The following is an 11,141-nucleotide window of genomic DNA, read 5'->3' on the forward strand; positions in this document are numbered from 1 at the left end:
TCCCATTCACAAAAGGACTTTGTTTGGACGACGACATTGTTTTAAAATCGCTTGGTTTTAAAAAAGGCAAAACGGTTCAAAATTGACCACAAACATTTTTAATAGTCGATACATATTTAAAACGCTGTATTTTCTAACAGTGATTTCAAAATAGATACATGGACACATATACCACTTCATGATTCTAAGAGAGCAGTGATGATTAAATAACCCTGAGACTGACATTTTTGGTAAAATTCCTTTTCAAGAACAATATAGATTATTTTAAAAAAATGTAAGAATATAGTCCAAATAATTTTCTGTGACTTTAACGAGGTTAAAAGGAGCATTTGTAGCTGTTATGAAGTCGAGGGGCGTTTGTGCGGTCCTATAAGGTAGCTAAAGACAAACTGCTCTAAATATGAATCGGCTCATTTAGGGTCTTTGGTCAAGTTCATATCGCTGATGTTACAGGTCTATTGGAATGCTTTATTTGTTTGGATAAAAACGAGGAAAGGTGACATTAAGCCCTTTTTGAAGAATTTAAGTAAAAATGTAAAATCTTGTCTTGAAACGTCGATGCAAAATGAATCGGGATGGAAGATTGTACCCTGGTTTCCCTCACAGGTCGCTCCTCCACTCGGGGTCCAGAACCTGCTGAACAGCGCTCTCTGCAGTCTCCACTGGCGACAAAAGATTCAGAGAAAGAAAGCAAGGTGGACAATTTTAACATCTATTCAACAATGTTAATTTTGAGGAGTCATGCTAATGAAAACAAAGATGCGTCTGTCACCTTGAATATCGATGTTGATGAAGAGGGCAGCGAGTCTCTCCACCACGTCCAGGTCTTCCTCTATCTGCTCATAGCCCTCGTAGCCTCCTTCATCTCGACAGTACTGGATGAATCTGCATGGAGGGAGAGAATAATGTATTGACTTTGTGAATTTAAAATGAAATGTTAATGTGTGTGCTGGCAGCAGAAATTAGAAGCGGTCATGTGGCACATACCGGGCCCAGGTAGGATCTGAGTTCAGCACTCTGGGGTTTCCCACCACGATTAGCAGGGCTTTAGCTCGAGTCACGGCCACGTTGAATCTCTGGAAAAGAAGAGAGCGTGTGAGAATCCTGTCTTGTGTGTACATACACGGTGTTGGTGCATGCGTTTGCTTCGCATACCTTCTCGTTCTTGACGAAGCCTAGGTTGAACTGTTTGTCTATCTCTACGTAATTGGGGCTGCTCCGAACTGTAGACACCATGATCACTCTCCTCTCCTGACCCTGGAACTCCTCCACCGAACCAACCTGACACACACGAGTGTATACACACTTAAGACACTTCCTCTGCTGTGTGTTTCACATTACTTAAGCGTGAATGATTCTGTTACCTTCAGCCCGACCATGTCCTTTTTAAGGTCTTTACCAACTTTTGTCAGGGCCTGGCGGATTTTCTGCACCTATGTGACACAGAGGGGTGAAAAAACCAGCTCCAGCTCTTAATCAACATATAATTACATTGTTCCACTTCAACCTGTGTTCATTTGGACGTGGACTAAAGTAATCTGCAGCAACAAAAATATAAATTGTTCTAATCTGTGTACGTTGAATGATTTCGGACCTGTTTCCTGTAGGGAGCGATGATGCCTATGTCTTTGGGTGAGATGGTGGACCGGCCCCTCTTGCCATCTGTCTGCATCAGTTTCGTCACGTACTCCATGAGCACCTCCACCTCTGCTACGTTGAAGAAGGAAGGACTGCTTTTCTCACGATCGTCAATACCGGTCACACCTCGGAAGATCACCGGGAAGTTCTGAGAGGTATGTGAGATACAAGTTATATTTTATTATATAAACATTAAAAAGAAGATGTTTTGGGAGAACTTCTTTTGAATACTGAGCTGACAAATCAGTTTGCTTCTCTACTGTCAACAATCAATTTTAATTTAGTTTTTATTAAGATATTCTGTAAATTCATTAAATTAAATAAGATGTTAAATTTATTTTCCTTCAATTATTTTCATTGTCACTTAGTCTGCGTATTACTTTCTTGATCATTTTAATTGTTTAGTCTTTGACATATACTATGAAATTGAGATATACAATCATAGTTTCTTTAAAATTGCTTGTTTTTTTCCAACTGACAGTTAAAATTATATTCAATCTACAATGACATCATACAGAGAAAAATCTGCAAATCCTCACGCTGGAGATGCTGGCACTAGCAAATGTTTAGCATTTGCTACAAAAAAATGACTGAAGTGATTAATAGCTGGCAATTAATTTTCTGTCAATCAACTAATAGATTAGGAAACTAATTGTTTCAGCTCTAGCATGAGAATGAAATGGCTCCATTACATATTGATTAACAGAGATATAATTAAGTCATGAGGCTCAGGCGTATTGGTGGTCATTTTTGATTCTTTGATTTCTAAACGTCCGTTTCTGTTTGCACACGGTCTGTACAGTACGAGTGTGCTGAAATAAAAGTAGAAGCACTACCTTGTTCTTGAGGTATTCCCATCCGCAGTAGGAGCTGCGCAAAATTTCATCTGCGCAACACTGCAGCTCGTTATCATAGAAGAGCTCGTTGGGAACCTTCAGAATGGCCGGATGGGACCTAAGCAGGACAAACAAAATCAAATCAAAATCAAGCACTTCCCGTCAAGGAGTGCCGATAACAATCTCTAGTACCGAACCTGTAGTTGCGCAGCAGTTTGGTGACAAAGCGATTGTTGAACTCGCCCTCGTCCTTCCGGTACAGAGAGAAATCCTTCATCAGGCGCTCCAAGAGGGACACTCCTGCAGATAGAAGAGTCTTTATCTCCAGAAATGCACACACAAGTAGAGCAAACTATGAAGTGTAAGTGTGTGTGTCAGCTAACACAAACCGTGTTGCAGAACTACATATCCTCATTTATTCAAGCTACAGTGTTATTAACAAGACAGTGTCTGTGTGAGTGTGTCTGTACTTACCCATGCCGTATTTCAGTGCAAAGGGGGATCTGAGAATGGGTCCGAGCTGCTTGGGGTCTCCGGCCAGAACAACCTGACCCGACTCTGCGTCGAGCAGCCCTTTGTTTTGTTTTGTGTTTTTTTTGTCACAAGGAAAAGGTACAAAACAAGTACAATCAACAACAGTGCAAATTATGCTGCAAGACAATTGGTCACTAACGGTAAACAAAAGAAGTGTTGTTTTTTTAAAGCAATGGGGGTTTTTTTTGCAGCCAAAAATTCTAGTTTCATGAGCAAAACTAACAAATAATTCTCAGTTTATATATTTTCACTTACAAACTTGATTTTTGATTGCAGTGTGAGAAATTTGCTTTCAAAACTTTTTTTGTTTGTTTGCGTAATAAAGACACAAATATACCTTCATACAAAACCAACTAGTGTAAGAAAATGGCTTCTGCTTCTGAAGAACAAAGGGTTGTTTTGCTTGACTTTAGGAGCAATAGGATATGATGGATAAAAAGAATACGACTGTCGCCTTAAAGTTATCACATTATTTATCCAACACATGTATTGAGCAGCCCTTTGTCCCACAGATAACACAAATCAATCAACACATTAAGCAGGTTCAATAGTTACAGAATAGTTGTTTACCTGCCAATGGGACTAAACATTCAGTCTCCACAGCGTGTCCTGCCTCGTCCACAAACACATGAGTGAAGTGACCATCAGGAATGTCTCCTGTGACCAGCCTGCAGAGATCAGAGAGGACATACACAAACAGAAGCTCATCTGTGGACTTGACTGGTAATATTTTTGGATGACAGAGAATATAAACAGAATGTAAATACTGCAGTATGCAACAGTGAGATGCACATCTTTTTATGGTGTCATGCAGGTGAGCAAACTGCACCGTCACTACCTTCCAGCTGTTAACAGGGTGGTGACCATGATCCTATACTCCATCAGCTTCTCTTTAGCAGGATAAACGTAACACTCCCCTACCAGGTTAGAGCATGCCTGTGAAGGTACCACAATGACCGTGTACACAAACGTTAGTGAGGCTAGAAAAAGACCTGAGAATACAACAGTATCAAACACATAAAGCAGCAGGAAGTGTAGCAGTATTGTTGTGTCGTCTATAGACACTGCTCTGCATCACAAAGTCCACTGGTCACAGTTAGATAGTCTACTTAGAGTGAATGAATGTCACTTACTTTCTGCATCAAAGAGATGCTTCACATCGAAAACAAACAGCATGCATCCAATGCGTTGACACTGACCTTTAGTTCCTCAGGGACGTATCTTGGGTCACGGCTGCTGGCGTACATGCGGAACACTTTATGCTCGTCCACGTGGTCCAGAATCTTCTTGCAGATCAGATCGGCGGCGCTGTTGGAGGGAGCGCAGGCCAGGATGTGGCAGGAGGCCTGGGTCTTCTCTATCTGCTTAATGGCCTCCACCAGAGTCACGGTCTTGCCTGAACAGACAGGATACCCGAAATTGCTAAACAGTTTAGCTCTATTGACACAGTAGACACAGTGGACACGGTATTATGCTGGTGCTCGCTGTACCTGTTCCAGGTGGGCCAAACACCAGGTATGGGGCAGGTTTGGATGAGCCAGCTACAATGTGTTGTACAGCCTGATACTGCTCTGGGTTTCTCTCCAGCTTTGAGTCAAACAGCCTATTGACAGAAAGATACAGGAACAGAGGGATGATGTCAGAGCAGAGTAATTCAATTCAATTTATTTTTGTACAGCCCAAAATCCCAAATTACAAATTTGCCTCAGAGGGCTTTACAATCTGTACACATGTGACATCCTCTTGTCCCGGAACCCTCACATCAGAACAGGAAAAACTCTCCAAAAACCCCTTTAACAGGGAGAAAAGAGTAAGAGACCTGTGGGAGAGCAACAGAGGAGGGATCCCTCTCCCAGGATGGACAGAAGTGCAATAGATGTCACGTGTACAGAATGAACAACATAACAGAGTTACACATTCAATGCATATGACAGTAATGGGTAGAGAGAGACAGCCGCCATGTTTAAATGCACAGTGAATCACATACTCTTATCAGGTAACACAAGTACCTGGTTTTGGGCCAGCACTGTTAGAATAAATGGGTTTATCTTGTAATATGAGTAAAAGAAAGCTCTTTAAAATGGCTCCATTAATACGATATTTGATGCAGTACAGCGGCATCCTTTAGTGTTGTAGGACAAAAATGTATGCGTGTGCAATTATATTCCTTGCTTAAGAGTTTAGTACATAATCTTTGCTCAGGTATCATAATCTTGCAAACATATTCCTTGGGGTTAGTATTAGTTCATGTATCCTCACAGTGGCATATTCATAAAGCTGTGAATGGTCACGTATTTCATGTACTTTCATAAAAACATGTCGGTACACTAGAGGCCTTCAGCAGTGTAGCCATCGCCATGTCCCAAGCAAACAAGCTGTCCTTTGTGCACGCGCTGCTGGGTCAGCTTGACCGAAGGGACTGAGGGTGCACAGAGTCATCAAAACACAGATAGTCGAATGGTACAGAGAATTGATAAGGTAAAAATGTAGACGTTATGTCTCCATATTTGGAGCTGTAGTTAGGGTGTTGATATACAGTCTACATGCTAGCATGCCTAACCTGAGCTGGGGAAGCTCAGTTTGCTGAGAGGGTGCAGCAGGTGCAGCAGGTGCAGCAGGGAACAACACCTCTCCCAGTCTGAATGTAGTTGCCAGCTCTGCTGCTCGGTGCTGAACGCGCACCATCAGGCGGTTGACAGTGAACTCAACATTGAACTTCATGCCATCGACAAAGTGATCCAGCAACCTGCGAACAAATTTAGACAAGATGCGTGTATCCTTAATATTAACAAATGTTAAATATGACAATTTTTTTTAATTATAATAAAAAAAACTTTATTTATATAGCAGTTTTAAAAACAGTTACAGAGTGCTTTGACAGACAAAACGAAGGTAAATTGTAAACACTAATAAAAAGGTACAATAGCTAAAACTATATAAAAAAAAAAAAAAAAAAATGCTAGAAAGGCATCAACCGATTGTATGTTACCGTAATGTCTTGATCTTACTTTGACCCAAAGCCGAGTTTCACACTGTCCAGCAGCACACTGTGGACGTAGCCGCGGTACTTCACCCCTTTTTCTCCTGCAGGATACGCCAGCAGAGAATCTCCTCGTAGAACAGACGGGCGGTTCTCAGACACACCAGGCACCTGGCAGGTGAACAAAAATGAGAAAACACACGTTAATTAATTTTATGTCAGTGAATATGACGATGAATATGTTGCTATTTTAAATTATTTTAAATATATCAGACATTTCTTTTCTTTTGGTTTTCTTCATCCTATATTTCTTTTCTTTTATCATAAATGCATCACAACCGAAATGCATGATTACACTTTAGCCAGTATACTGGACATGTAAAAAATTTTTTTATTACAAGGGATCATTATGATATGCCCAGAATTATCTATTAAACCTGAACATCTGATTACGTCAGACTTCCACTGATAAGCATCCCCTAAAACCAGACTTTAGACCAGAGCCAGTACTTTAAATAAAAGTTAATCATCACTCATGCTTGCTTTACACTACTAATATTTGCACTGTGTTTATGATATGTACTTGTCTGTTTTATTTATTCCTCCTCTCCAGGAACTACAGATACTATTTGGGTAGCTAGCTAGAGTTGGATAGCTTATCTTAAATAAATCATTAACAGAAGGAAGTGAAGGAATGAGCGATGATGTGAGTACTGCAAGTGAATGAGTGAGAGCACATAATAACCTCCAGAACGAGAAGTTTCTTGTTGAGCAGATCTCGAACCATGACGGCGTGTTCTTTTTCACTGTTGGGGATGTTGTATCTCTTGATGTCCACTTCCATCTGAAGCTCCTCCAGATACAGCATCAGCTGAAACTTCTCAGTGTAGTTCTCCCAGCTCAGGGGACTGTCCAGCAAGGCCCTCCTAAGCAGACCAAATGGAAAGAAACAATGAACGATGTATGGCAGTGTATATATTAAACAACAGAAGCTGGCTTGTTTTTAATATGCCAGGGGTGATAGCGCAGGACTGTGAGACCAGAGACCAGGTTTCACATCCTGAGTCTCGTCTACGGTGGAATTTAAACAACAGAAGCACGTTGGTTTTCAGTTGACTGTTAATAATCACGTTGTGGTAGTCACTGCAAGTGGATATTTTGGTGAAAAGCATTGTCATGACATAGCGTCAACATTTTTCCGACTTGCCAGATATGTTAATAAACAACAATTCCTCATTATGTTGATGGAAAAGAATTAACTGGACGGCATTACGTTTCCCTCAAAAAGGTAGTTGCTGTTGCAAGTTAGTCATATGTGAACTTATTTTCTGCTACACAGTGATTTATAAAACACTTTCACATCAAATGGAAAACACATCAGACAAACGCATCAAAAATGTAATTTACCTTTTATCACCGAAGTAAGTAGAATGCTTCAGTGACTGGATGAGCTGGTTCATGTATGCTGGTATTTGATACTTTTTTAGCTCAATCACATTTTTTAGTTGCATCACTGACAGCCTGGTAAGAGGAGACCAAATGAAAAAGGTTGCATACATCACTAGGAGACTTACAGCATTTCATTTTGTTACATTTTGCTGTATATTTAGCAGTGTGTTGAGTGAACGCTCGTACCCTTCAGGTCGCTGTCCATCCACAATCAGGCAGTTGGCCTCAGGGGTCCAGGCAGGGAGGGAGCGGGGTTTGTAGGGGGCTACAGGTGCCAGCTCCCGTCCCAAGGCAGTTATACACTGAGCCTCAATGTAGCGCACGATGTGGAACGCAGCGGTGGAGGGCTGCAGGTCTGGTTTGAACTCAAAGGCCAATGTAGCTGGGTAGAAACCAACCAGACTGCAGCTGAAGATGACCTGGACTTCATATGTGTCACCTGAGAACAAGACATAACTGGTAATAATGTTTAGTGGAGTCATACTCTCAGCAGAGTAAAATATGCCATTATGAATTTATATGGAAAATGCAGGATAACCACCGCTGACACCTGGCTTCATTTTCACTAAGGATGCTGGAAGTATCAAAGACTTATCTGCACACTTAGATCACTGCAGAGTACTCTGCATAGGTCTAAATGTGCAGCTATCTCTTTTATCATCATGAATTGATATGAAATGAAACTGTTTAGTGATGTTTGCATTACCTGGTTGTAAACACAGAGGGTTTTTCTTGGTCACCTTGTTCTCATCCTTTAGGATGAAGTCCCTGAGCCAGTGCAGTGGGGTGTAGTAGGTGAAATACACTGGTTCTGTTCCAGTGTTCTGCACGTTCAGATTCACCACGCACTGTTTAAAAAAAAGAACAGATCTATGCAGTGGAGCTTCACATTTCAGCAGATGCTCATCAGAGAATGCGGCAGTCATTGCATAAGTACCTGACATGAGCCATCAACGCTCAAGCTAAGTTTCCCTTTCTCAAACTGACGGTCGGAGTCGATGCAGATGCCACGTTTGTCAGAGATGAACTGAGCCCTATGGGGCACAAAGAGCAGGTTACGATGCACTGTATTTAAGGCAGGGGACTGGTGTGTGACGTTGAAGATCGCAGAGCCAAATTTCAAATGTACTTTTTAGATATATTGTTGTTTTATTGCATTTAAAAGAGGACTCTCATTCTTTATTCCCGTTACCTGTCCGTCTTCAGTCTGGTCATCAGAAGGCTTGCCAGTTTCCTCCGGGCTCGAACTCCCGTCTCGGCCTGATCTTCGGAGGTGTAGGCCTGTTCCGTCCTGGGACTGGCTGCTCCATTCTGGACTGGTTCTGGTGGACTGCCCCTTGGTGAATGCCACTGGTCCAGAAAAAGAGCTGTGACCTGTGCGGAGGATCACGTCAGGTCAATTTTGTCTTCAGATGGAAAATTCCGAAAATCAAGTAACTATCCTCTATCAAGTTTGCTCTGTCATGATTTTTTTGTTAACAGTAGCAGACATAATGGTGTCCTCGCCTGCTTTTAAAGGAACCTAATCTGCATATAAAAATAATCGACAGAAATGCATTGTAAGTATAACTAGCAAGCTTTGTCTTCAGACATTCAAACGGGCTTTTTCTATGACCGGAAGTTTTGTTTTCTGAGAAAGTGACGCTATCCTCCCGCTACACAAACAATCATTTTGCAAGTCATCGGGGCTTGAGAGGCAAAAACATTTGCTTAAGAATTGACTCATTACTGTTGTCGGTTTAAAGCATTAAAGCCCTGAAAACTTGGCTTCAAATTTCATATTTTTCCATAATATTAAATCATTATTAATAACTGATCCACCAGAATAATGTTTTAGAACCAAGATTAAAAAAAAGATAAATATCTATTTATTTATACTTTACATTGTAGCAGTGATCTGTGGCGCACAGTGACGTCACTGTAGCGCGTGACCTACTCGTTGTTTATTGTGCGCTCAGAAGTGTAATAGACTTTGACACATCATTTAGAGCAATTCAACTTCAATTTGATTTAATTAGCTAATGACAGTTCTAAATAAAGACACGTTCGAGCTATATCCACCCAACAGCAATTCCTTGTTTTATTCTGATTCACGGCAAGTAATTAACTCATTATAAAGTGATTTAAAAGTATATTGAAATACTACATACTGTACTTAAAAGCGTGTACTAACTAACTTAAACAAAGTGGCGTCAAAACCTAAGCATGAGCCAGAAAGTACAGACAAAGATGAGCTTTGTATTTCCACTTTATCGGGTGATCGCACTGTATTGATGACTGTGCGTTAGGCTTCAGTGATCGGTTTCGATTAAACAGCTGGTGAAAGCCAAAGACTCCCCACTGACTCTGCTTAATCATTGAAAAAGCTGTAAATGCTGACACTGCTGTATACATCTGAAATAGGCTTAAGTGCCGAAAACATAACGCGGAAGTGCAAACCGTGGAGTTGAAGCGAATCGTATCCCTTCGTCTTGTTACTTTGTTGGACACCTTCAGGGCATAGAGGACTGAACCGAAGTTTGGATCTTTGGTCCCTGAATTCCTAAAATAAACATAAAAACATTGAATTCCGGAAACGTTCACAGAACTTGTCCCACATATCCCCATAATGTAGAACAACTCACCTACGCCTGAACTCCGTGTTGTAAATGTCTCTCAGTTCAATTCTGTCTGTGATGGATGCTCGATGACTCTCCTTCAGGAACTCAAAGAAGTCGATTCCAATTTGGCAGCGAACGGACAAATGCATATTAACCATGATCGAAGATCGCTGTGCCGATCAAAGATAGTCAAAGAAGAAACCGCCGGAGTCTGGAGACAGTGTAGCTCATCGACCCACAGCTTCAATTTGCGTCTCAGAGGAAATACCCGAGATTCTCCATTTTTATCTGTGGACATTTCACAGGGGCGGTGTTTCTCCGTTTCTCATGTTAAGGAGCGGCGATACCAAGGCGGTCACGCGCGGATGAGTAAAGCAGCTGCACCCAGACAGCCAGTCAGTCCGGAGAAACGAAACTTAAGACGCTGGTCCCGTTAAACCGAAATGACTAAAGCGAAACCGCAAACAAATGTAATCAAAGGGTTCAACAGTAATATAGTACCATTATATCCTCGTATTTCTGCTGCCTACTACTGCTACTACTACTGATATTTAACATCAATAATATAGACAGATCCAGCGCCTGTGTTATTTAAATCATGACTGGAAGGTTCAAATTTATCATACATACATCATTTATACAATTATGTTTCACCATGGCCCCATAAGTGATCACCTGGGGGGGCTTACATGAAAATAGAAAAAGAGGATATGAAAAGAGGATCATAATTAGAATGAAAATATACCTTTATAAGTGATTAAAATGGAGAGCAACATTCGTGGAATAGAAATGTGAGGCTTGTCTGGATCAATACAAAAAGCACAGGACTGTGGTGGAAAAACTATTCAATAGTACCGAGTGAGTCCTATAATACTGAATACTGACACAAGAAACACTAAGAGAAGAAGTTTGTCTTTAAAGTATTTATTCTCTGCGCAGAGAAGGCTTCACCGTCATACTGACTGCAACACAGTCCGCAGAGGATGAGCCTAGAGATCAGTTTGTCTCCTGCTCTTAACCATCTCAGCACACAGCAGGGGGGGGGGGGGGCATCAGGTATTTACATTACAACAATTGATCAGCAGTTTCAAGCTCCCCATTGAC

The 11,141-nt window shown here is 41.2% G+C and overlaps 1 protein-coding gene across 1 annotated transcript; it reads right to left on the reverse strand.

Moving 5' to 3' along the window:
• Positions 1 to 82: 82 nt before the first annotated feature.
• Positions 83 to 10,320, reverse strand: LOC142954979 (putative helicase mov-10-B.2). The gene is made up of 23 exons (XM_076096364.1): positions 10,062 to 10,320; positions 9,877 to 9,979; positions 8,630 to 8,811; positions 8,375 to 8,471; positions 8,144 to 8,285; positions 7,624 to 7,876; positions 7,396 to 7,509; positions 6,734 to 6,914; positions 6,017 to 6,159; positions 5,569 to 5,754; positions 4,499 to 4,611; positions 4,208 to 4,404; positions 3,847 to 3,944; positions 3,579 to 3,676; positions 2,949 to 3,047; positions 2,672 to 2,774; positions 2,475 to 2,592; positions 1,595 to 1,786; positions 1,365 to 1,433; positions 1,156 to 1,281; positions 988 to 1,076; positions 773 to 885; positions 83 to 662 (listed from the first exon to the last, which is right to left on the reverse strand). Exons 1-23 carry the CDS (start codon positions 10,193 to 10,195, stop codon positions 601 to 603), a joined length of 3,012 nt encoding a protein of 1,003 aa, XP_075952479.1. The 5' UTR covers positions 10,196 to 10,320; the 3' UTR covers positions 83 to 600.
• Between the last annotated feature and the right edge of the window lie 821 nt (positions 10,321 to 11,141).

The sequence above is a fragment of the Anarhichas minor genome, unplaced genomic scaffold (assembly GCF_050575085.1).
Source record: "Anarhichas minor isolate MPS153535 unplaced genomic scaffold, ASM5057508v1 ptg000003l, whole genome shotgun sequence".
Lineage (NCBI taxonomy): Eukaryota > Metazoa > Chordata > Actinopteri > Perciformes > Anarhichadidae > Anarhichas > Anarhichas minor.

What these genes read in the sequence shown, in the direction of transcription:
- LOC142954979 (XM_076096364.1), bottom strand. Translation starts at nt 10,195, where the DNA reads ATGGTTAATATGCATTTGTCCGTTCGCTGCCAAATTGGAATCGACTTC. An exon ending in GTTTGGCCCACCTGGAACAG is followed by an intron (nt 4,405 to 4,498) that starts GTACAGCGAGCA and finishes CTGTCTGTTCAG; the next exon opens with GCAAGACCGTGACTCTGGTG. An exon ending in ACCCTGTTAACAGCTGGAAG is followed by an intron (nt 3,677 to 3,846) that starts GTAGTGACGGTG and finishes TGATCTCTGCAG; the next exon opens with GCTGGTCACAGGAGACATTC.